Below are 27,383 nucleotides of genomic sequence, written 5' to 3' on the forward strand. Positions count from 1 at the left end.
TCCTTAAGGAAAAATACTGCAGATGGTAGTGGTAGCTATCGAATCACAGAATCTTCTTCTTCTTCTTCTTGCGTTTGAGGCAGCAGAAGTTATGAAGCTGCTTCTGCTGCCTCTGTTTGTTGTCGTTCGCCTGACTGAGGTCAGTTGACAGGGCTCACCACAGGGAGGTCGACAACATGAGCCCCCACATAATCTTACAGCATGGAAACAGGCTCTTCAGCCCAACTTGCCCATGCCGACCAAGTTGCCCACCTGTGCTAAATCTGGAATAATAATGGAAGATGCAGGAAATATCTAGTACATCAGCCATCATCTCTGGTGAGACGGGTCATTGTTTCTGATCAATAATTTATCATCAGAAGTCATTCAATCCACTTGATGGCTAAATAAGCATCATGCATTTTCTATATCTTCTGCTTGAGAGCTCAAAGCTGTCATGCAGGAGCTCACCTGTTTCATCAGACCAGCACTGTACAACTGTATGATGTTAATAAGCTGGAATCCAAAAAGATGATGGAAGAAATGCAGCAAATGATGTGTTACTGAGGCAAGTCCAGAAATTTATTTCCATGCTGAACAATATATTTTTTAAGCTACAAATAGTAGCATGATAAATAATAATACAGTACCTATACAGTAAATATATGTTCATTTAAAAAAAAATGTTATTAGGAAATACCAAATAATTATTAAATTTATTTGTGAAATATATTCATCATGAAATTATTAATCTGACAAATATAAATGCACTCTTTTCTCCTTGAAAACTTGCTAGAAGCAAGATCATTGCTGTGTTTGAGGACTTTTGGATGGTTGATTGACTAGAACATAGGCAGATGTGCTGACATATGGAAGCCAGTGCCATTGCACCACAACCTGTTGTACAGTGCCAGCAGTATCATGACAGAACAGGTTGAACTGCTGTTAATAGTAATCAGCATCTATGGTTAACTGTCTCAAATATACCGTTTTATCAACACATACTTAGTTGCATGTTTGAAAATTAAAACTTGCTTTAAGGTTACAGCGTCAAAACAAAATATTTAGCTTCAGCCATCAACAGTTTTCCTTAAAATGTAATGTAAAACATTAATGGTTCATTGATACGAGGTCTATTAGTCCAGAGAAAAATTCAGAACGCATGTAACTTCACACGGCATTCAGGTTTACAGTTCCATGGATACACAAAGAACTGGACATTAAGACGCTGGAATCTTGAGTAGAACAAAGTGCTGGAGAAACTAAGCAGACAAGGCGCTCAATGGCTTAAAAAATATATATATATATTGTTTGGCCATCATTTCTGCTGAGATATTTTCCCTCGGTAAAATCTTGACCAATGGAGGTTTTCCCTCGGTTTATCTGATCGTGTTAATTTTCATCCAATGTTCTCATTTTTCATTGTAACCATTTTAATAAAAGTCAAATTTCATTCACATCATGGCAATCAATTCCATAAATTTGATACAACAGGTCATTTAACCAATAAACCCATACTGTCTCTCAGGGAAATTTCATGAGACCCAATCCTGCACAAATTTCTCTGAAACTTGCATGCCGTCCTATTCCTACTACCCACCTCATTGTACATAATTTTGCATTTACTGCACTTCAAATGCAGGGTGTAAACTCCAATTCTAATGTTCAGCATAATACTGTATCACTCCACTAAAAATACCATTTACACTGGCAGTGTAAATGAAGAACCAATGAACATATAACTGGATTTTCAAAAGACATTTAATAAAATACATCTCTATATCATAAGTATAAGAAAATAACTACAGATGCTGGTACAAATCGAAGGTATTTATTCACAAAATGCTGGAGTAACTCAGCAGGTCAGGCAGCATCTCAGGAGAGAAGGAATGGGTGACCTTTCGGGTCGAGACCCTTCTTCAGACCCTCTATCTTCCTGTCTCCACCTATATCCTTCCTTTGTCCCGCCCCCCTGACATCAGTCTGAAGAAGGGTCTCGACCCGAAACGTCACCCATTCCTTCTCTCCTGAGATGCTGCCTGACCTGCTGAGTTACTCCAGCATTTTGTGAATAAATACCTTCTCACTCTCATTAGATTTGAGATAGCATATTGATTAGTAGAAATAGAAAGTAGGAATAAACAGTTCTTTTCAAGCTTTCAGGCTGATGTTTGGGGTGCCACAAGGGCTTAGATGGGCATCTTGGTCAGGATTTAGAAGTTGGTCTGAAGGGCCTGTTTCCATGCTGTTTGATTCTTTGACCCCAGATTAAGTTCCTTTATCTGTACCTTCCACCAAACTAGCCTCCACATTTAATAGACATCCTCAGTAAGTTCCACTGCCGTCAAGGTTATGCCACCAACAGACATACATTTCAGCATTTAGACGGGTCATTTTCTCCAGACCTCCTTGGTTCACTCGTTCATTTTTAATAACATCCATTCGTCTTCTCACAATACCTATCTCTGCAACTGCAGGAGATGCAATATCTGCCCTTTTACCTCTTCTCGACATCAATGATCCAAATATTGATTCCAGGTGAAGCAGCAATTCATTTCTTACAACTTAGTATATTACATTTGGTGCTCACCATGTAAGCGACTTTACAATAAAGAAATTAAAATTCATCATAGTTTGTAAGATTGAATTGCAGAACACCCGTCAGTCGTGACCCATAACTTTGTCTGTCCATTTGCATCCACAGATACAGACTGACACGCTGAGTTTCCATTGGTATCATTCAGTCTCATTTGGATCCACCCATTTAGACACACTAATTGCTTTATCTATCCCTTTTCTGTAATTTAATACATAATTAATTTCACAATTTTGCCAGTTCTGCTGGAAAGTTATCAAAATGAATCTTTGACTCTTTCCCTTTTACCATAGTTGTGCCTAATCAATATTTCCAGAATTTGCTGTTTTTATTTATGAAAATTATTTCGCCTGGTATTTGTATAAATCACTTGTCATTTATTGCTCTATCTGATTCCTCATTCGGAATGCCATGGTATCCAGTGTTCTCTAGTTTACTTAATGTCATTTATTTGGAATTCTGTGTTTAATATTTTTTTGATAAATAAAACCAATATCCCCACATTTATCAAAATTATCCAACTTTCCCTTTTTAAAGTACAAATATAAATGTGGCACAAAAATAGACTGATTAAAATATAAACATTCCAGGTTTGTTAAAAAAAAAAACACAACAGGTGATGATTACAGTGTTCATGGAATGGTAAATTATTTCCATTACACCCAATTCAGAAAGCATAACCGACAAAACTGTATTCAAACCAAGCCTAACCAATTAAAAACTGCTTTGAAAATAAAGTAAACAAAAATGGAAAGGACAAGAGAACATACAGAAATGCAAAACGGGCAAGAGGGAAAGTAGAAAAATATTAGGAATATATAGTAAACAAGATATTTTCAAAGTTTAGTAACAATTCTTTAAACAGAATTCTCTTAACTTAGCAGTCACAAGAAATCACAATCAATGACATATTTGTGTAACCTTTATTAAATGTGTTTAATGACTAATTGATGTGTCAATCACTTGTTCGTATGATCAGTCAGAAGTCAGCAATCCTAAAATTCAGTATAGTGGAAAACAAACAGAAGGGCCCTGTAGCAATATACACAATCTGCCCCAACATAACGTTTGCCAGCTGTAACACTAACAAAATTAACAGCGGATGGCTTGATACCAGACACTAAGCAGCCTATTACGAGTGCAGCCTATCCTAAAGCAGAAACCATAAACTTGACCACATCCAAAGAAGTTTTGCACAACGTTGAAGATTATCTCTTCAATGCAAGTACATTGGGACATGCTGTTTTTTTAAAGAAAAATTGGTTGTATCAATGAGCAGAAAATATCTGTAGGTGCTTCTTAGCACTTACCAAAATTACTTTATACAATAACTGTTAGAATTGAATATAAATGACACTTGCAATAGGTTAAAGCCAATTAGTGGAAGCCTCTGATTCTTATAATGAACTGGAAATCATCAAAATCAGTTCCAAAATCCCTGATTGATCATTTCACAAGTGAAATATCCAAAAAGGCAACTCATGAATAACAAAAGAATGGGAATCAATGCTTGAAATATTTATCCCACATTTTACAAATGAAATAATTATATTTCCTTCTACCAAAATAATTGAGGTATATAATTTATCACTAAATGGCAATAAAAAGGTACATCACAAATACTTACTAAGTAAAGTGTAGAAATTTTGAAAATTTAGAAATATAAAATTTACACAGAGCAGTACAATAGATATAAACCAAGATATTCATTCTGGACAACAAAAAAAAATGTTCAGGTGAAATACAATGTATCCTACTCAAAACTGAAGTTTTTAACCACAGTACTTAAAAATACATAGGACTGCCAATTTTTAATGTGAAATTAAAATTATTGTATCCAGAAATATTTAATTAGCGCATGCTGAACAAAAATCGTCTCTAAAACACAAGGCTTCTCATCATTAACATGAGGAAAGAACACTCGTCTCATCAAGGTCATCATTACTTAGATCATCAGAAGAACCCTGTATCAGAAAGAATTAGTCGCTGGCACATAAAAAATATCAGTCCCACAGTGCATCCACTTGCAAAGTTCATAATTGGACCAACTTATTTTTCATGACCCTAGAAAATTGTTGAATATTGGTTTTAAACCATATCAATTATGGAGAAATATAAAAAAGTACATATGGAGGAAATTGTATAAGATTACAGCTGAAGGTAGGTACAATTATCATAATTCTGTCAGCAAGATTTTGGCACTGCAAATACCAGAAAATAATGGTCTATGATAAAAAAAATGGTTGAGTTTTTGTTTTTTGCAATTTTTGTTAGAAAGCAGGCCCAAAATTCTTCACTCAGCAGCCTTTAGCTTATACATGTAATTTATTTTCTTGTGTGTTCTTCTGCACAGGATAGATAGCAATGAAGGACACAAGTAAAGCAGCTTTGAGTTCAAATTTCCTCAGAACCTGAGAACACAAAAGATAGACACAAAATACTGGAGTAACTCAGCGGGACAGGCAGCATCTCTGGATAAAAGAAATGGGTGACATTTCGGGTCAGGGCCCTTTTTCAGACTGCGTTGGGGGAGAGGGAGTTACAAAGATAAGGAAGTGTAAAAGATCAAAAGAGATTCAGAGCAGGGAAAATGTAGAATACACTGACTACATTGTTAGCTAGGGGAAGGTAACAACAAAGCAAAGAAAGATACAATGTAATCAGGGGAACAGTCAGACTGGTCGGAGAACTGAGAAGGGGGAGGGATGGAGAGTCAGGGAAAGCAAGGGTTACTTGCAGTTCGAGAAGTCAATATTCATACCACTGCAGTGTAAGCGAAATATGAGATGCTGTTCCTCCAATTTGCACTGGGCCTCACTCTGACAATGGAGAAGGCCCAGGTCAGAAAGGTCAGTGTGGGAATGGGAGGGGGAGTTGGAAAGTGTTTCGCAACCGGGAGATCAGGTAGGTTTAGGCGGACCGAGTGAAGGTGGCCAGCGAAACATTCGCCGACCCGTGCGCATGGTCTCCGATATATAGGAGTCCACATCTGGAACAGCGGATACAGTAGATGAGGTTGGAGGATGTGTAAGTGAACCTCTGCCTCACCTGAAAAAAACTGTTGGGGTCCTTGGATTGAGTCGAGGGAGGAGGGATAGGGACAGGTGTTGCATCTCCTGCGGTTGCAAGGGACACGTGGAAGTGAGGACGCCGCTGCCGAGGGAAGGAATAAAGGAGGACCCGGCGTGTGGGACGGAGGAATGATCAAGGGGGAACTGGCGTGGGGGGGAATTTGTGACTTTATAAGCGTAATGTTACATGTGACAATAAAGTATTCAATTCAATTTAATTCAATCGAAGTACCTGGGGAGGGGGTGGTTGAGTGGGAAAGGATGAGTTAACCAGGGAGTTGCGGAGGGAACGGTCTTTGCGGAAAGTGAAAGGGGGTGGAGATGGAAGATGTGGCTTGTGTTGGGATCCCGTTGGAGGTGGCGAAAATGTCGGAGGATTATGTGCTGAATGCAACGGCTGATGGGGTGAAAGGTGAGGTCCAGGGGGTGAGAACACAAAGGTGAGAACGTCAATCTCGAGGAATGCAGTACTGAAATAGTATCATAAAATGAATGCTGTTGTACTTCAACACGTCATAAGGGATGATTCATAAAGGGTGCTTTACGTAAAGAGTTCTCTACATAAGAAACAAAAATAGTTAAACTAGATCAGTATTTACTGTAGGACTTTGCTTTGCATAAAACATCACAATAAAACTTAGAATGAATACAAGACTGAGAGCTGCTATTATATCAGTCAGTCATTGCTAACTATTACATGGACTTTTTAAGTAAAAACATGCAGTTGGTTGCTATTTACTCTTGACTACTCTCCATCCTCTTAAAGTTAGTAAGTGCATTGTCAACATCTAATTTCTATATTTACATGGCATCATCTTATACACACACACACATATATTTCCTGTTTAGTGATATTATGGCATCACTATTTCACTCACGTATATGAACCAAAATATCAGTCAGTCTGCCTATGTGTGGATGGCAAGTTCAGCTCTCAACAACTAAATAAGGAGAACAGAGCAGTGAACTCGTTCTATCAAGATCCAACATGCAAAGTAAATATTACTTATAATTGGAAACTGACACTGCCTGCAAGAGAAATACATAATACTAGAACAAAATAATTCTACATTTAAAACTTAATTAATTCTACATTTAGACTTCTACTGTTTTCACTGCCAATGATTTAAGTCACATAACCAGAAAGACTGTTGCCCGCTATTTGCAATTTCATTTTCAAGGACAAAGGTCTTAAGTGGAAGATATCACTGGGCAATTATAAAAGACTGTTGGTTTGGGATGACATCCACTCAAGACTACTGCTCAATTGATGTCAAATACTAGTTACTTTCACTGCTGCACTCACAGATCCTTAGGCAGCAGATGTCCTTGCTGCACAGAAGGAAGAAGTGACATTAATTAATGGAGAAGATATATGCAGAGAAATTTAAAAAGTTGGCAATTACTGCATATTTTCAGAGTACTCTCTCGCTTAGATTAAAAATTGCATCCTGTGAATTATTATATAGGCATAAAATTAAACATCTGAAATTTCAAGGGTTGACTGTAAAGAGATCACTTATAAAGAAGCAGATAGTGAAGGTATATTTATACTAGTTAAGTTTAATTATTTTTTTTAAACTAAAATCTAGTTAGAAGAGTAGTGGACAAAACACAATAAGAGAAAATGTTATCCATTTTCATGGATTCATGGATAACATTTTCTCTTATTGTGTTTTGTCCACTACTCTTCTATACATTTGTATGGCTTACATACAAAATTTATCAAAGCAAGAGGCCATTAACAGCAAATTACAGTATGACATTTAAGGAAGAACTATGCAACTCGGCATATGTATTAAAGAATAAACAGAATAATAATCTTGAAAGCTTTGGACCCATATGCATTCTTGTCCAGGTATTCTACCAAAAATGTCTTACAATGCTTCTTTCATGTAAATGTAGGTAGCTGTTCTTAGTAAAGTGGCGTGTTTTACATATTTAGACTGATATTTTCATTTCTATCTTACATGAACTTCCAATGTTAATGAAAACTGCATTACTTTAGCTATTTTAATAATATGAGAAATTCATGGGGAGAAAATATCCTGATTCTCTGATGATATTCATTTCTTCTATTCTTTTATCCTTTTCTCCACATGATCATATGCTGAACACGGAACAGCAACATACAACAATTAATATATCTACAGGTTGTCACTGTGTAGATTTTCCGCCCCAAGAAGCATACAGTCCTGCAGGCAAGCAAGTTCTGTTCAATCTGTGATCATATGCCCTCTCAACTGTCCAACATGTGGAGGGTCCTTCTTTATGGGAATATTGCCAAAATATTTAACAGAGGTTGCATTGCAAGTAAAATAGCTGAATATGTATTTCGCAATTTCACAAACACTGACATTAAATTTATCCAATGGCAACTCTTTGAAAACATTACATAAATCTTCATTTTTTCCAGCTAGCGTATTAAATAATCACTATTTGGAATGTAACACGACCTTACGTTCTTGGATGCGCTATCTAACTACCTATCAAACATTAAATCAATGATAAATCGGAACTAAAGAAACCATTTTTCCCTCACCACAAACCCTATTCCCTTCCCATGGATTATAAGCCATAAGCTTAAGTTGAACTGGTGCACAAATCATCTTTGCGATGTTGAGTTGCATACACACATCGTGTCGATCAACAACACCACTAATCCCCAACTCGACAACACTACTGGTTCATCAGTAACTGGAACTCCATCAATCTTAATGCTCTTATAGATATCAAAAGAAGGATCTTGGGGTCCAAGACCATAACTCCCTGAAAGTGGCAGCATATGTAGATAGAGTGGTAAAGAAGGCATATGGTATGCTTGCTTTCATAGGACGAGGCATTGAGTATAGGTTAAACACCGATTTTCCAGCATCCTTGGTTCCAAAGCCTTTCTGGATTATGTTTCTCTGGACCAACAGATGTCACGTGATAATAAAACGACAATAGCCCACTGGCCCGCTAATGACACCCCTCCAATGTCTCTAAAACACCATGGAGTGCCAGAAACTTAAATAAAACAAATATAAAATGTAAATTGAATGTGAATGGAATGACCTGCCGACCCAACCCCGGACCTGCACCGTTGCCCTGGCTGGTTAGGAGCCACCCCCGACTAGCAAAGTGCACCAGAGAGCCCTTCTTCACTCACCACATGTACCGATAAAATGGATGTTATTGCGGCTCTGGGGACAGCGCTTTCTTCGTTCCCCTGCACTCCTCCCTGTCCTACAACTGCAGACGACTCCCCTCACCACCCACCTCCTCCACCTGAGTCACCAACAGACTCGACCTTGGAAGTGACAGCAGGTGAGAGGGGAGGGAGCCCCATGGTGACCGAATGCGCCCCATTGGTAGGGGCACAACAAATAAAGCACTGTCCCCAGGGGCAACAACAGGACTCGCAACAACAACCGCATGAATTATGAAGAAGGGCTTGCTGGTGCAGACCAGAGGCATTGGCGCTTAGTTTTGAAATGAAACGACACAAAGTGCTGGAGTAACTCAGCCGACTGAATCAGTTTGAGGAAGGGTTCCGATGTCACCTATCCCTGCTCTCCAGAGATCCTGACCAGCTGAATTACTCCAGCACTTTGTGTCCTTTCAGTGCGTGAAGAAGGGCTCGCTGGTGCACCTTGCGAGTCTGGAGTGGGGTCGGAAGCCAAGGCTCTAAACGGCCAGGGAGACGGTGCGAGCCAGGGATGGGAGATTTGGAATAAGCACATGGATAGGCCCGTCCAATTAGATCCGACATCTGTTATAAGGGGGGGTCATTAAAATGAGGGTTTACTATACTGTCTTTGCAAAACATTTAGGAAAGAAGATTGAGAGCAGTTGATGCTTTCACGACGGGGGGTCCTGACCGGAAAGAGCGTTCGCCACTCTCAATGCTATCTGTGGCCACTCAGGGAATTTTAACTGAGCACTCGTAATTTTGTCCTGATGATAGGGGTGGGTAAACCAGCAGTTGCCGGAAAATTGGTGTTCAACCTGTATAAGAGACAGGAAATCATTTTGCAGTTTTTCAGGGGTTCGGTTAGGCCATATATTAAGTATTGTGTGCAGTTTTGGTTGTCCCATTATTGAAAGGATGTGGAAGCTTTGGGGAGGGTGCAGAGGAGGTTTACTAGAATGATATAAGAAGATAACTGCAGATGCTGGTACAAATCGAAGGTATTTATTCACAAAATGCTGGAGTAACTCAGCAGGTCAGGCAGCATCTCGGGAGAGAAGGGATGGGTGACATTTCGGGTCGAGACCCTTCTTCAGACTAGAATGATGCCCGGCTTAGGGAGCATGTAGAGACAGGGAGAGGTTGGATAGAATTTGGATTGTTTTCACTGGAATGCCAGAGGTTATGGGGAATGCCGATAGAAGTATATAAAATTATGAGAACAATAGACAGACTAGATAGTCGGAACCTTTTCCCCGGGATGGTAAAATTAACTATTAGAGAGCATATCTTTTCATTGAGAGGGGTAACATTTAAAGGAGATGTGCAGTGTAAGTTGTTTTACACACAGGATGGTGTATGCCTAGAGATTGAGGCAGATATGATAGTGGCATTTCTGAGACTTTTGAAATATGCACATGGATATGCAGGGAATAGAGAGATATGGATTATGTGCAGGCAGATACGATTTAGTCTTCATCATGCACAGACATTGAAGGTCGAAGGTCCTGTTCCTCTGCAGTACTGCTTTTGTGTTCTATGTTCTAATATCACCACTTGACATGGTTTTTGGGATTATTCTTCTTGGCTCCTCAGCGCAAGTTCAAAACTCAGCTGCTTCACACCAGTTCTTCACTGGTTCAACGTCCATGAGTTCTCAATACACTGAGCAACAAATTCATAAGCGCGCTCCGTGTAGTGGGATTGTGCGAAAGACCTGCCCCAATTTGTTTTAGTGGCAAAGGAGTATGATCTTCCTTCATGCATCATTTGAAATATGTGAACTTTGGAGTAACTGACTGTTTAGTAAGTCCTCGAGAGAAAAAAAAACCAACCCACTGATGGGAAGAAGTGGCCAGAGGGATAATCGGTAGATTAGTGCTCAAGGAATTGGCCTTTGTGCCAGAATTGATTGAATCTGGTCAAAAAACAGTGGAAATGGTTACAAATTCCATTGCTGCCACATGCACTTGTATGGCACTCATATGCCTGGTACTTCAACAGCACTCATATACACTGATCGGCCAAAACATTATGACCACCTGCCTAATATGCCGTTGGTCCTCCATGAGCCGCCAAAACAGCGCCGACCCGCCAAGGCATGGACTCTACAAGATCCCTGAAGGTGTCCTGTGGTATCTGGCACCAAAACATTAGCAACAAATCCTTCAAGTCCTGTAAGTTGCGAGGTGGAGCCGCCGTGGATCGGACTTGTCGATCCAGCACATCCCACAGATGCTCAATCGGATTGAGATCTGAAGAATTTGGAGGCCAGGGCAACACCGTGAACACTTCATCATGTTCCTCAAACCATCCCCGATCAATGTGTGCAGTGTGGCAGGGCGCATTATCCTGCTGAAAGAGGCCATCAGTGAATATCATTGCCATGAAGGGATGTACCTGGTCTGCAACAATGTTTAGGTGGGTGACATGTGTCAAATTGACATCCACATAAATGGCCGGACCCAGGGTTTCCCAGCAGAACATTGCCCAGAGCATCACACTCCCTCCACCGGCTGGTCTTCCCACAGTAGGTTCGGACCAGACGGGATAGCCTTCGTTGCCCTCACGCATTGATGAGCCTTGGGCGCCCAACACCCTGTCGCTGGTTTGTGGTTTGTCCCTCCTCGGACCATTGTCGATAGGTACTCACCACTGCTGATCGGGAGCAGCCCACAAGCCTTGCCGTTTCAGAGATGCTCTGACCCATTCGTCTGGCCATAACATAGAAACATAGAAAATAGGTGCAGGAGTAGGCCATTCGGCCCTTCGAGCCTGCACCGCCATTCAATATGATCATGGCTGATCATCCAGCTCAGTAACCTGTACCCGCCTTCTCTCCATACCCCCTGATCCCTTTAGCCACAAGGGCCACATCTAACTCCCTCTTAAATATAGCCAATGAACTGGCCTCAACTACCTTCTGTGGCAGAGAATTTCACAGACTCGCCACTCTCTGTGTGAAGAAATGTTTTCTCTCATCAATTTGGCCCTTATCAAAGTCGCTCAGGTCTTTACTCCTGCCCATTCAACACATCAACTTCAAGAACTGACTGTTCACTTACTGCCTAATATATCCCACCCCTTGACAGGTGCCATTGTCACAAGATAACCAATGTTATTCATTTAATCTGTCAGTGGCCATAATGTTTTGGCTGATCTCATACTTTAGAAATGACAAGTGTGTCACAAACACACATGTTGCATTATATCCACTTGAACATAAAAGAAGGTAGACACAAAATGCTGGAGTAACTCAGTGGATCAGGCAGCATCTCTGCAGAGAAGGAACGGGTGACGCCACAGGTCGAGACCCTTCTTCAGTCTGAAGGTCTCGACCCGAGGCGTCACCCGTTCCTTCTCTGCAGAGATACTGCCTGATCCACTGAGTTACTCCAGCATTTTGTGTCTACCTTCGATTTAAACCAGCATCTGCAGTTTTCTTTGCCTGAACATAAAATAAAATATCCACAAACTAAATGAAAAAGCCAAGAAAGCATGGACCAAATAATTGATTTTTAGATAACTTTAAGAACCTGGGCAGTGGTAAGGTAATGGGATATTGCAAATGAAGATTAGATATCTTGATTGTGCAAGTACCTCTTGGAATGTATACAACCAGGCGGAGTGCATTCTTACTGAGCATTGATGGTAAAAATGTGCTGTTTTTCCTCCTTACATTGAAAGAGTTCCACTTCAAACTCATCTCATAAATCTTCAAGCAAATATTTCACCGATTGACCTTGATTTGAATTGACAGCATATTCATTGATTGTTGAACTAAAACATCTCATTGTCAGTACTTGATCACCAAATAAAAGCTCATAAACCTTTACGATAAAGTGCAGAAAGCTACAAGGCTGCATAGATAATTCACTGAAGGGTAACCGTATTATCTTCCCAGTCACGTGAAGGACCTCAAGGCCTCCTGTTCAGTACTAAATAATTGTCAAGTACAGTTTAAGTCTTTACATTATGGTAGAAAGTAATTGATAGATGCCATCAAGGATGGCAAAATAATAAATAGAAAGAATAGGATTAGCCTTTGAAGAAAACAATAGACAATAGGTGCAGTAGGCCATTCGGCCCTTCGAGCCTGCACCGCCATTCAATATGATCATGGCTGATCATTCGCAATCAGTACCCCGTTCCTGCCTTCTCCCCATACCCCCCGACTCCGCTATCCTTGACAGCTCTGAACTATTTATAAAGCAAGAAGTAAGTTGGCTAGACAGAAAGAACTTGGGAGAATCATCCAGACAAATGACTAAACAGACCGATGGGGCAGTTGGCTCTTGTTATTAGAAAAATAAACATGTAGGATTAGATGGCAAGATGATGGATTGGCCGAGACCATCCGAGTGATGCAAAAACAAGATTAACAAATGTTTAAGTTTATCAAAAGTCTCAATTAATTTGTGCCATTGATGTAATCAGAAATTGAATGTGTCTCTGGAACAGAGGCAGCAATGGATATTTACAACTGTCGGATAGTAAACATTGGGCCACAAGAATAGATAATGACCAATAAAACTTGGATCTGCAGACATTAAGATACCATATTCATCCAAATCATACTTTAGCACACAAATCCTTCATCTTGCTGCTTTTGACCTCCATCACTCCTACCCCCTTTACCTCAACTCTACTCCTTTCTCCCTCACACTGCCCTACCCCCACTTTCCCCTTATCCTGCCCACACCCAGGTCTCTGCCCCTCCCTTACCCCAACCTCTGCCCTACTATGCCATTGCCCTCTGACCCACTCTACATCACTCTGCCCTACCCTCCCCTCATTTCGGCCTCCTTTCCCTCACACTATATTCCCCCCCCCACACTCTGCCCTCCCTGCCTTCACTCTACCAACACTCACTTCCCTCTCCCACTTCATCCCTCACCCTACCCTCTCCTTCCGTCACTCCACCCAATCACCCTTGGCCAACGTTTCACCCTCTTCCATCCTCCATTCCGTCCTTCCTGTACCCTCTGACCCTCCAGAACGCACTCTCGCTCACACTACCGCTCCCTCCATCGCCATCCACCACTCCCCTATCCCTTGTCCAGCTCCTTCCTGTTCCCTTCCTCACCCTGCCCATTCCCCGTTCATGACCAGCACTGGCTGCATGTCAGGTAGGAAACCCACAGAATAATGCCAAGCAGGTGAGGTCTGGTAATGAGTGTCGAGGACAACGGGTTATAGGTGTAGACAATCAAATATAAGTGTCTTGTTTCAGCTTAAAGACCTGAAAAATGCTTTTTCACAATTGTTTCTATTTCAGATTTCCAGGATGAACTCTATTATTTTCACAAATTATGCATATTTTAATCATACAATCATGCTGCTCTTTGGGTGATCTTGCAGAATGTAAACTCAACTACCACATTTCAAATATAATAGAAATTGCATATTGTTGAATCTGAAACGTTCAACAATATTTACGTCTTAGAATATTTAAGGATGCTATAAACAAGAAATACTTGTCCAGTGCAATTACCTCTGACATAACTGATTGAAAAGAATTCTTGGTACCAAAGGCCCTTTTCCTACTTCTTTCATACTGTGAAGAAATAAATGTACAGCTGAGGTCAAAGATCCAGGGCCAGGAAGGATAACAATCAATGGATCCTAAACACAAAGGATATTAAAAAATATATCAGCATTCCACAACATTTTATTTGCATTATAAAGCACAAAAACTGTATTTAGCAAAGAATGTGAATTTGTTTATTCCGATTTTGAGCATTGAAAGAAATTAGGTTGTGCAGTGAAGAAAATAGGATGTTCCCCAATGCATATACACTGAAGGGCAAATATAAAGAGGGCATTTGCAAAGACTTTATATCCTGCAAAGATATTTTTAATTCTATAGGATTTCGTGCATAAATGCCGGCACTTCTTAAAGCCACTTCTTAAAGCATCTTTAAAATATTTATTTACAAAGAATGATGTCCACATGTCTCCTACATTCCACTGGTGTTGACAGGTACTTGAAGTGATGAGCATCAAATAATTTTCCATTCCTCCCATATAATATGAGAGGCCATCATATTGAATTCCGCTGCTGTAGAACAGAACTGTCCAAAACGTCTCTATCAACATGAGTCAAGATATCATTATTTGCTTGTTAATTTATTTGTCTAGTTCTTTTAAATATCTGAGTATTACTGATTTTTATCCATCCTATAATGTGGCTTGAAAGCAGCAAAGTCTTTACCGAATCTCAGGCAAACTATTCTCCAAAACAAATGTCAAGAATGAACAAAATGAAAGTTAGTGGCTAACTGAATGGATTTAGATACAAATTGCTGAAGTAACTCAGCGAGACAGGCAGCATCTCTGGAGAAAAGGAATGGGTGACGTTTCGGGTCGAGACTAAAGTCTGAAGAAGGGTCTTAACCTGAAATGTCAACCATTCCTTTTCTCCAGAGATGCTGCCTGTCCCGCTGAGTTACTCCAGCATTTTGTGCCTATCTTCAGTGTAAACCAGCATCTGCAGTACCCTCCTACACACTGAAGGGATTTACTTGGCTAAAAGGGCCACATACCACAGTTCAGTTTCAACACTTCTGCTCTAGAAGGTGTCAGTTAACATTACTAATAAGCACAGTTATCTTAAAAAGATTTCATTGAACGTCTATCGGTTCAAGAGGGCAAAATATGATTGGAACAATCTATTTTGGTTAATTAAAAACAGAAAATGGTGTGGATGCTCAGCAGATCAGGCAGCATTTGTGGAAAGAGAGAATTAATATTTCAGGTTAATTACTCTTCTGAACCGGAGAAAACAAGCACCTTTTAAGTAGTAGAGGAAGGGGTCATAGAAACATAGAAAATAGGTGCAGGAGTGGGCTATTCAGCCCTTTGAGCCAGCACTGCCATTCAATATGATCATGGCTGATCATCGAAAATCAGTACCCCGTTCTGGCTTTTTCCCCATATTCCTTGATTCCCTTAGCCCCAAGAGCTAAATCTAACTCTCTCTTGAAAACTGGTGAACAAAGGGAGTATCTGTGGGTCAAGGATGGCCAGGTAGACTAATAGTTTTTTTGGTGTCATCTGAGGGAGGCAAATGAATGCTTGTTAACCACAGCTGATCTGCTACAAAAATGGAATAGAGGAATATGAACAAGGGCAGTTACTGAGGTAAAAGAAAAATGTGTTAGAACGGGAAGATGTAGAATAGTCACTAGAAATCTAAAATGTTATTATATTGAGATATGGTGAATATCTTTGTTTTGCATGCTATCCATTCAATCAGTACAATCAAACCAGATACGAGCACAATAGGTAGCGCAAAGAGAAAAATAAATAGAATGCGGAATATAATGTTACACCTGCAGAGAAAGTGCAGATTGTTTTAAAAAGTGCAAGAGCTGCGAAGGTAGGTTAAGAGATCGAGACTGCATCCTTAGATTATTAATATTATGGGATACTTTTACAAATTAGGAAAAAGGCAGGAGCCAAAAGGTATAAAAGGTTTAAGTCAAGAATGTAGGATTTCCCTGGGGTACGATGATTAAAAATTTGAGACCACCCAAGCAACTGAATCATCAAGCAACCGAATCATCCTACCACAGAGAGCAGAGCTGAACTATTATCTGCCACTTTGGTGACTCTCAGACTATTCTTGACAGGACTATGCTGGCTTTACCTTGCACTAAACGTTATTCCCTTATCATGGATCTATACACTGTAAATGGCTCGATTGTAATCATGTATTATCTTTCTGCTGACAGGATACCACCCAACAAAGCTGTTCACTGTACCTCGGGACACATGACAATAAACTAAGCCCATAAACTCCAAAAAGGTTCAATTACTTGATTATTTTCTACAACCTCTGCAGATAAATCATATTTTCTGGATGCTCCCCCCCGCCACCTTTGTTAAGTTTGACAATATAAGTTTTGAACAGAATTACAATTTCACCTTGGCTCAACATCAGTAATCTGTAATTGACATTGGATTGAATGTTTAGAGCAACAGTACCATCACCTACCAGATTTGATTCTGTAGGTGGACAGATCTTTAACTTTGTTCCCTTTTCCTTCATCTCATGCATAAGATCACTAAGCAGATGAGTCTGAGCCATGTTCTGAAAGAAAGGTTGGATATTACAATAAAAATAATTCCTTGTTTCAAACATGCAACAAGAATGAACAAACCCAAATATCATATCTGAAAATAAGTTTCCAAATCATCAGTGTTTATACTTTAATCAATCAATACTTCTCCAAGAGTATTGTATTATTTACAAATTAGATCAGTGAAATAATCCAATTCATTAATATACCAATTCAATATTTTTTTGAGAAATAATGTTTGATTTATCCTTAAAAGCATTGCACTTGAGCATTTTCTCTTTCCACTAATCAAAAATATTTATGCAATTATTCTGAAGAATTATTTCCAGAAATTAATTACAGAGATAATGAAATAGAAGGTAAAATGGAAAGTTAACAGATTAGGAATATACAGAAAAAGGCAAGATTTAGTTTCAGCTACATTTTAAAAAAAACTTACTTGCATAACAGCATTAAAGAAGCAAGTATTTCCTAAATTGCTTAGTCCTTTGACAGGAACAGCCGTATTGTTGATTGTATGCTTCCCCCTCACGGTTTCAGTACACTCAGAATTTTCATCTTGAACTCTCGTCAATTTAGAATTTAAACCTACAGAGATTTAGGAAATTTTTGAAACAAAATTGGTAAATTTTAAATATAGCAATCATTGATACTTACATACAGAACAGGCATATCTAGGCAATTAAAAATATTTTTAAAGTACCGTATTTCAAATTTTCTCTTATGTTAAATAGTGCATGTGGATGTATTCTCTTTCACTTCCTGACTCAATTTAGTTTTGTTTATATATTCTGGGTTTAGTTTAGTTATACAGCGCGGAAGCAGCCCCTTTGGCCACCGAGTCCACACCGACCAGTGATCCCCATACACTAGCACTATCCTTCACACTAGGGAGAATTTACAATCTTTACCAAAATCAATTAACCTACAAACCTGCACATCTTTGGATGTACAGGTGTGTGAGAAAACCGGGGCACCCAGGGAAAACCCATGCAGTCATGGGGAGAACGTACAAACTCTGTACAGACAGCACCCGTAGTCAAAACCCTGGTCTCTGGCGCTACAAGGCAGCTACTCTAATGCTGCGTAACGTAATCATGCTGCCCCTTTTCACATTCATATCAGCCTAAGCCGTATATATTTATTCCTGAATAATGTCCAGAATATTTAACTGTAATACTTAGATATGCTTACCCATTTACATTTTTTTCAGTGATTTGCTTTATGGTTTGAAAGATTGCAGTCAAGAACAATTTAAATAAAATGATGAAAATGCAGAAACTTTAAGAGAAGGATAAGTTAGAATTTGATCTGTTGGGTTTTCACCTCTCCAGCTCAAGATGCAAAAACAAGCCAAGCAAGGCAGGCTATCCAAAATGCAATCAAATAAGCACCTCATGTTTGTAAGCCTCTGCAACTGGGCCAAAGTTTAAGAAGCAAGCAACAGAACACATAGTTTAGCTTATTGTCACATGTACAGAGGTACAGTGAAAAGCTTTTGTTGTGTGCAAACCAGTCAGTGGAAAGACAATACATGATTACCATCAATCCATTCAGTTATATTTATGAAAAGTTGGCAAATTGGTCGGTGGTATGGTTAAGGGAACAATACTCTGAGAACAGTCTGAAGAAGGGTCTCGACCCGAAACGTCACCCATTCCTTCTCTCCCGAGATGCTGCCTGACCTGCTGAGTTACTCCAGCATTTTGTGAATAAAAACCTTCGATTTGTACCAGCATCTGCAGTTATCTTTTTATAATACTCTGAGAAGTTATCCGAGTATGACAAATTCAAGGAAGCAAATGCAAATTGCTATCACAAATAAAAAGTGTTTTTGAAAACCTGTGCATGAGTATTTGTTAGTGTCGCATTGCCTATGCTTGCACAGAAAGTGTTTGGTGAAAGGTAGTAGGGAGCAAATCAATGTATCATGGAAGGAACAAGCGCGACAAATTATGGAGAGTGAAAATATACTTGTTTATGGGGTTATAGTGAGGGGTGCATAATTGAGAGTTGCAATTTGTAATGCTGTATTTAAACTGAGTTAAAAAAATTATGCAAGTACCAAACATCTCACAAAATATTATTTAGATTCTAATCAAATCAGAAGCGAAAACAATCTCTCAAAAGGATCCAGAAAAAAACCCCAGCTAAGATTAAATTCTTCATGTAATAAACAGAAAAATAATTTGAACATAAATAAATATAGGGTGCAAGTTGAATCAAGAGTTAAAATTGACATGTCGCAAAAGTAATGCTATGGTGAGAGATTTCAACATGCAGGTAGATTGGGAAAATCAAGTTGGTACTGGACCCCAAGAAAGGGAGTTTGTGGAGTGCCTCTGAGATGGATTCTTAGAGCAGCTTGTACTGGAGCCTACGAGGGAGAAGGCAATTCTGGATTTGGTGTTGTGTAATGAACTCAAGGTAAAAGAGCTATTAGGAGGTAGTGATCATTATATGACGTTTTAATCTACAATTTAAGAGGGAGAATGGAACATTTGAAGTGTCAGCATTACAGTTGGGCAAAGGGGACTATGGAGGCATGAGCTGGCCAAAATTGACTGGAAAGAGACCCTAGCAGGGAAGACGGTGGAACAACAATGGCAGGTATTTCTGGGAATAATACAGAAGGTGCAGGACCAGTTCATTCCAAAGAGGAAGAAAGATTCTAAGGGGAGTAAGAGGCGACTGTAGCTGACAAGGGAAGTCAAGGACAGCATAAAAATGAAAGAGAACAAGTATAACATAGCAAAGATGAGCGGGAAGCCAGAGGATTGGGAAACTTTTAAAGAGCAACAGAAGATAACTAAAAAGGCAATACGGGGAGAAAAGATGAGGTACGAAGGTAAGCTAGCCAAGAATATAAAGGGGGATCAAGCTTCTTTAGGTATGTTAAGAGGAAAAAAATAGTTAAGGCAAATGTGGGTCCCTTGAAGACGGAAGCAGGTGAATTTATTATGGGGAACAAGGAAATGGCAGACGAGTTGAACAGGTACTTTGGATCTGTCTTCATTAAGGAAGACACAAACAATCTCCCAGATGTACTAGTGGCCAGAGGTCCTAGGGTGATGGAGGAACTGAAGGAAATTCACATTAGGCAGGAAATGGTGTTGGATAGACTGATGGGACTGAAGGCTGCTAAATCCCCAGGGCCTGATAGTCTGCATCCCATGGTACTTTCGGAAGTGGCTCTAGACATTGTGGACACATTGGTGATCATTTTCCAATGTTCTTAAGATTCAGGATCAGTTCCTGTGGATTGGAGGGTAGCTAATGGTATCCTACTTTTTAAAGAAAGGTGGAAGAGAGAAAACAGGAAATTATAGACCAGGTTAGCCTGACATCGGTGGAGGGAAGATGCTGGAGTCAATTATAAAAGAAGAAATAGCGGAACATTTGGATAGCAGTAACAGGATCGTTCCGAGTCAGCATGGATTTACAAAGGGGAATTCATGCTTGACTAATCTTCTAGAATTTTTTGAGAATGTAACTCGGAAAATGGACAAGGGCGAGCCAGTGGATGTGCCAGCCAAGGGATACCTGGACTTTGAGAAAGCCTTTGATAAGGTTCCACATAGCACATGGTATTCGGGGTAAGGTACTGACATGGATAGAAAATTGGTTGGCAGACAGGAAACAAAGAGTAGGGATTAACGGGTCCCTTTCACAATGGCAGGCGGTGACTAATGGGGTACCGCAAGGCTTGGTGCTGGGACCAGCAGCTATTTACAATATACATTAATGACTTAGGTGAAGGGATTAAAAGTAACATTAGCAAATTTGCAGATAACTCAAAGCTGGGTGGCAATGTGAACTGTGAGGAGGATGCTATGAGGATGCAGAGGTGACTTGGACAGGTTGTGTGAGTGGGCTGATGCAGTTTAATGTGGATAAATGTGAGGTTATCCACTTTGGTGGCAAGAACAGGAAGGCAGATTATTATCTGAACAGTGTCAAGTTAGGAAAAGGGGAAACACAACAAGATCTGGGTGTCTTGTTCAACAGTCACTGAAAGTAAGCATGCAGGTACAGCAGGCAGTGAAGAAAGCTAATGGCATGTTGGCCTTCATAACAAGAGGAGTTGAGTACAGGAGCAAAGAGGGCCTTCTGCAGTTGTACAGGGCCCTAGTGAGACCACACCTGGAATATTGTGTGCAGTTTTGGTCTCCAAATTTGCGGAAGGGCATTCTTGTTATTGAGCGATTGCAGCGTAGGTTCACGAGGTTAATTCCCGGGATGGCAGGACTGTCGTATGTTGAAAGACTGGAGCGACTGGGCTTGTATACACTGGAATTTAGAAGGATGAGAGGGGATCTTATTGAAACAAGATTATTAAGGGATTGGACATACTAGAGGTAGGAAACATGTTCCAGATGTTGGGGGAGTCCAGAACCAGGGGCCACAGTTTAAGAATAAGGGGTAGACCATTTAGAATGGAGATGAAGAAAAAAAAATCACTCAGAGTGTTGTGAATCTGTGGAGTTTTCTGCCTCAGAAGGCAGTGGAGGCTAATTCTCTGGATGCTTTCAAGGGAGAGTTAGATAGACCTCTTAAAGAAAGCTGACTCAAGGGATATGGAGAGAAGGCAGGAACGGGGTACTGATTGTGGATGATCACTCATGATCATCGTGAATGGCGGTGCTGGCTCGAAGGGCTGAATGGCCTACTCCTGCACCTATTGTCTATTGTCTAAATCACACAAAAAAAGAGGACCTCATATATGTCAATTTATCTTAACATAGACTGACTTCAAATGATTGATGATATTTAGTTCAATTTCACTGCTTTAAATGCAGTGGAATTATTAAGTGTTTCAATTGGGAAAAAATGTCCAATAAGTTGTATTCATTATTTATTTGTGAGATTGCATACATACCTCAAACTGTTATGCACTAGTTTAAGCATTAATAGGATTAATATTAAATATTCAATCATGAAAATAGTTTCTGTCATCTGTGATGACAGGTGAAAGTTGTTTCGCCGCCAGCATCAAGATCTGCTGTGTTGGGTGCAGCTGCAAAAGGAAGCACTGCTTGAATCGCACTAGAAAGCGAAACAGATGCCCCAAATTTCCCTGTGGAAAGTGTAACCAGCATGGAGACCGTGCTAATCTATTTGCCATATCACTTAGGTGTTGAGAGGGCAAGATGCAGATTGGCATCATTAATTTATCTCCTAAAGGAATAGTGTGGACTTGCTTGGGATAGTCCACGACACTGCAACTTCTATTAGGCAAAAGATTCTGTAAATAATACTCATACCTCTATGGTTTTATACGTTAATGAGCAATGCACATCAAATAGAAATAGCATATTAAAATCTAACCTACAGACACCAGAAATTTCAGAGGAAAGGTGAATAGTTCATGTTGGAATTATCTTGCATATTAACATCATTCTGACATAAATATGAATATAATGACAATAGAATATAATGACGGAGAATGAATTATTTACATGTGCTGGTTCATTTTACTTACACTGCCGAGTTAAAAAAAAACACAAAGTTCTCTTGAACAGGAAAGTAGGATACTTGGGATGGCCAACATAATGTCCTTATTGTAGAGGTGGTAGTGTCAAAGTGAAAGATAATTGTCTTTTTGCCAACATTTCACCCACTTGAACAATCGAATACATACATTCCAGATTTTCAATAGTTTTCAACGCAAGCAAAGTATTGTGATAAATAGAAGTAATGTGTTTTCTGGCAGTATTATTAAAAATGTATATTTTCTTATACTATACCAAGCATATTTTGTTTCTTATTAATTAAGTATGACTTTTCATAATGCAAAATATGAAGAAAAAAAAGATGCTTTGCCTGTGAGTGCTCCACATGTTGATTTTTTTTTAGGTATGTTCACATTTTTTTAAATTTCCTTGTTCTGATGAAAGACCTTTGTTTAGTTTAGTTTAGAGATACAGTGCGGAAACAGGCCCTTCAGCCCACCGAGTCCGCGCCGTCCAGTAACTCCTGCACATTAACACTATCCTACACAGACCAGGGGCGGCTTTACATTTACACCAAGCCAATTAACCTACAAACCTGTACGTCTTTGGAGTGTGGGAGGAAACTGAAGATCTCGGAGAAAACACATGCAGGTCACAAGGAGAACGTACAAACTCCATACAGACAACACCCATAGTCAGGATCGAACCTGGGCTTCTGGTGCTGGGAGGCAGCAACTCTACCACTGCGCCTTTGTGCCAACACCATGGCTTACTAAATTATTTTTGTTTCTCTTTCCACAGATGCTGCCTCAAGTATGGTTTCCAGCATTTTCTGTTTTTGTTTCTGTTTGGCTGGCACAGTTGCGCAGCTGTTTGAGCTGCTGCCTCACAGCTTCAGAGACCCGGGATTGATCCTGACCTTGGTAATGTCTGTGTTGAGTTTGCATGTTCTAAGTGACTACGTAGCTTTCCTTTGGGTGCTCCCACATCCCAAAGACGTGCAGGTTTGTAGGTTACTTTGACTGTAAATTGCTCCCAATGTGTGGGAACAGATGCAAAAGTGGGATGACATAAAACTAATATGAATGGGTCAGCCATGTTCGGCGTGAACTCAGTGCGCCAAAGGGCCTGTTTCCATGCTTCAATCAATCAATTTGAAATGTTGGCATCTCTCTAAATCTTAGCTCCTTACTACTCACCCCAAACAGGACGTTATCCTCCTACAATTTCACTTGAACCTTTTGTACCATTCGTGGTTTTATAATTTTATGCAGAAATGGATCCGTGAATTACAGCATTAAAATTAAAGATCATTTTTTAAATATCTGAAAACGCATCATACGGTGCTCCCCCAAAGCAACGGTAAAGTCTTCTAGTTATTTTCCAAGTTTTTCTGCCTAATTATATTTATATCTTTTTTTAATTCAATCAACACGAGAAATTGCTCTTTTGACATCTTCATTTCCTGCACTCAATTGTTTTTGCTGTTCAAAATTCATGAAATTCTCTCTCTTTGACAATTACATTATATTAATGATCTGTTGACTCACAAATTACATGTGACACCTGACCATTTTGGAGTTAAAGATGAAAAGAAAATCATATTTTTTCCAATTCTTGTAAATCTTGTAAAGTGGAGCCAAAAGAGTGTACATTGACCAGTACAGCACAGTAACAGTCTCCTCAGCCCACAGTCTATGCCAAACGATAACAAATCAAACTAAACCCTTCTGCCATACCACTCTGTATATTCTCTGGATATTCATGAGGCTATCTACAAGCATCTTAAAATGCCGCTATTGTATCTCTTCCACCGTCACCCCTTGTGACTGTTAACCTATCAATGCCTCTCATAGAAACATAGAAAATAGGTGCAGGAGGAGGCCATATGGCCCTTCGAGCCAACACTGCCATTCATTGTGATCATCCACAATCAGTAACCTGTGCCTGCCTTCTCCCCATATGCCTTGATTCCACTAGCCCTTAGAGCTCTATCTAACTCTCTTTTAAATTCACCCAGTGAATTGGCCTCCACTGCCTTCTGTGGCAGAGAATTCCACAAGTTCACAACTCTCTGGGTAAAAAGGTTACTTCTCACCTCAATATTAAATGGCCTCCCCTTTATTCTTAGACAGTGGCCCCTGGTTCTGCACTCCCCCAACTTTGGGAACATTTTCCCTGCATCTAGCTTGTCCAGTCCATTTATAATTTTATACGTCTCTAGATCCCCTCTCATCCTTCTAAACTCCAGTGAATTCAAGCCCAGTCTTTTCAATATTTCCTCATATGACAGCCCCACCATCCTGGGGATTAACCTCGTGAACCTACGCTGCACTGCCTCAATAGCAAGGATGTCCTTCCTCAAATTAGGAGACTAAAACTGCACACAATACTCCAGATGTGGTCTCACCAGGGCCCCATACAACTGCAGAAGGACCTCTTTACTCCTATACTCAAATCCTCTCGTTATGAAGGCCAACATGCCATTAGCTTTCTTCACTGTACCCCTCCAATGCTTGTTGTAGGTAGCCCAAGTCTCAAGAGAATATTGTTGTCCAGTAGATCATGGGCTTTGTGCCGAGTTTCTCAGATCCCGATGTTTGAACGCTTTATTTCTCAAATAGCCATTGGCCCCGAGTTACCATACTGAAAGCAATAGTAAATTTAATCATTACCTCTAGCTTCACCTCAGATCTCACTGAAATATGGAAAGCAGTTAACATTTACGAGGGACTCCATGTGATCAAAGGCAATGTACATATTTAAATATGACATACTTCTTGAAAGATCATGTTCCTATTGATATTCAGAACCTAAAATAACCATAACATTCAAACTAAAGGCAATGTGATATCTAGTTAACATCATGAATTTAAAAAAAATCATTAATTACATGGACATGCAAGTCTCTTACAGGCATCTTTCACTGCCTGGAGGCATTCCTGGGCAAATTACAAGACCTGATCTACATTTGCACCAACCCAGTACTGGTATCATACCGGTAGAAGTAACTATGACCAGAGAGATAACTCTTTATACTGGCCCAAATAAATTAGAATGCACCCCAACCTTTTCACTCCAGCACCATTGCAGTGTAATGGTGATGGTTACATAAACTGAAGAAGCCTTGCACATGCACCATTCTAAATACCAAATAATGGAAAATTAGAAGTTCCATTTTGTGATTAATTTACACCATCTTTATAAAAGTATTCCTGGAGGAATTATTTAACGTAATAAAAAACATTATTTGCCCGAGAGTACAATTATTATCTAATAAAGTACATTTTATTATGCCAAAATATTCTTAGAAAGAGGCAGGCAACTGTAAAATGCCCACGGATAAATCCCACATCTGGGACAGCATCTTAAGGTAAACAATGTTCACACTGCCATCTGGACCAAACTGCAGGCAAAAAATAAACCAGAAACATATGGAAAAGCAGATTTTTCTCTTCCCTGCAGCACTACAGAATGGCAAATGTCAAGCCCGAATTTGTCTACGCTTCACTGTGCTAAGCTTCACAGCACCACCTGGTTCTTGCTCAGCCACCAAATATGGATTGCACTGGCGCTGTGGAGCATATCCACAGGGCAAATTCAATAAATACATTCCACTTCATACAGTGCCCTGCATAATGTTTGGGACAAAGATGCATCATTTATTTCTTTGCCTCTGTACTCCACAATTTGAGATTTGTAATAGAAAAAAATCACATGTGGTTAAAGTGCACAATGTCTGATTTTATTAAAGGGTTTTTTATACATTTTGGTTTCACCACGTAGAAATTACAGCTGTGTTTATACATAGTCCCCCCCCCCATTTCAGGGCACCATAATGTTTGAGACACATGGCTTCACAGGCGTTTGTAATTACTCAGGTGTGTTTAATTGCCTCCTTAATGCTGGTATAAGAGAGCTCTCAGCACCTCGTCTTTCCTCTAGTCTTTCCATCACCTTTGGAAACTTTTATTGCTGTTTATCAACATGAGGACCAAAGTTCTGTCAATGAAAGTCAAATAAGCCATTATGAGACTGAGAAACAAGAATAAAATTCTTAGACATCAGCCAAACCTCAGGCTTACCAAAATCAACTGTTTGGAACATCATTAAGAAGAAAGAGAGCACTGGTGAGCTTACTAATCGCAAAGGGACTGGCAGACCAAGGAAGACCTCCACAGCTCATGACAGAAGAGTTCTCTCTAATATGAAGAAAAAACCCCAAACACCTGTCCGACACATCAGAAAAACTTTTCAGGAATCAGGTGTGGATTTGTTCTTGACCACTGTCTGCAGAAGACTTCATGAACAGAAACACAGAGGCTACACTGCAAGATGCAAAACACTGGTTAGCCTCAAAAATAGGATGGCCAGGTTACAGTTTGCCAAGAAGTAGTTAAAAGAGCAAACAGTTCTGGAAAAAGGTCTTGCGGACAGATGAGATGAAAATTAACTTATATCAGAGTGATGGCAAGAGCAAAGTACGGAGGAGAGAAAGAATTGCCCAAGATCCAAACCATACCACTTCATCTGTTAAACATGGTAGTGGGGGGTGTTATGGCCTGGGCATGTATGGCTGCTGAAGGTGCTGGCTCACTTATCTTCATTGATGATACAACTGCTGATGGTAGGAGCATAATGAATTCTGAAGTGTATAGACACATCCTATCTGCTCAAGTTCGAACAAATGCCACAAAACCCATTGACCAGCGGTCCATTCTACAGCAAGACAATGATCCCAAACATACTGCTAAAGTACTAAGGAGTTTTTCAAAGCTAAAAAATGGTCAATTCTTGAGTGGCCAAGTCAATCACCCGATCTGAACTTGATTGAGCATGCCTTTTATATGCTGAAGAGAAAACTGAAGGGGACTAGCTCCCAAAACAAACATAAGCTAAAGATGGCTGCAATATAGGCCTGGCAGAGCATCACCAGAGAAGACACCCAGCAACTGGTGATGTCCATGAATCGCAGACTTCAAGCAGTCATTGCATGCAAAGGATATGCAACAAAATACTAAACATGAC

At 39.9% G+C, this 27,383-nt stretch overlaps 1 protein-coding gene across 2 annotated transcripts in view; it reads right to left on the reverse strand.

The window, feature by feature from the left end:
* Positions 1-27,383, reverse strand: part of usp45 (ubiquitin specific peptidase 45) — a 109,719-nt gene that overhangs the window by 55,489 nt on the left and 26,847 nt on the right. For both annotated transcript variants that reach the window (XM_078399700.1, XM_078399699.1), the window contains exons 6-8: positions 17,342-17,490; positions 16,818-16,913; positions 14,313-14,443 (exon numbers count right to left, since the gene is read on the reverse strand). In XM_078399700.1, the coding sequence (XP_078255826.1) occupies positions 14,313-14,443; positions 16,818-16,913; positions 17,342-17,490 (376 nt within the window). The remainder of the gene's footprint in view (positions 1-14,312; positions 14,444-16,817; positions 16,914-17,341; positions 17,491-27,383) is intronic.

Source organism: Rhinoraja longicauda, chromosome 5 (assembly GCF_053455715.1).
Source record: "Rhinoraja longicauda isolate Sanriku21f chromosome 5, sRhiLon1.1, whole genome shotgun sequence".
Lineage (NCBI taxonomy): Eukaryota > Metazoa > Chordata > Chondrichthyes > Rajiformes > Arhynchobatidae > Rhinoraja > Rhinoraja longicauda.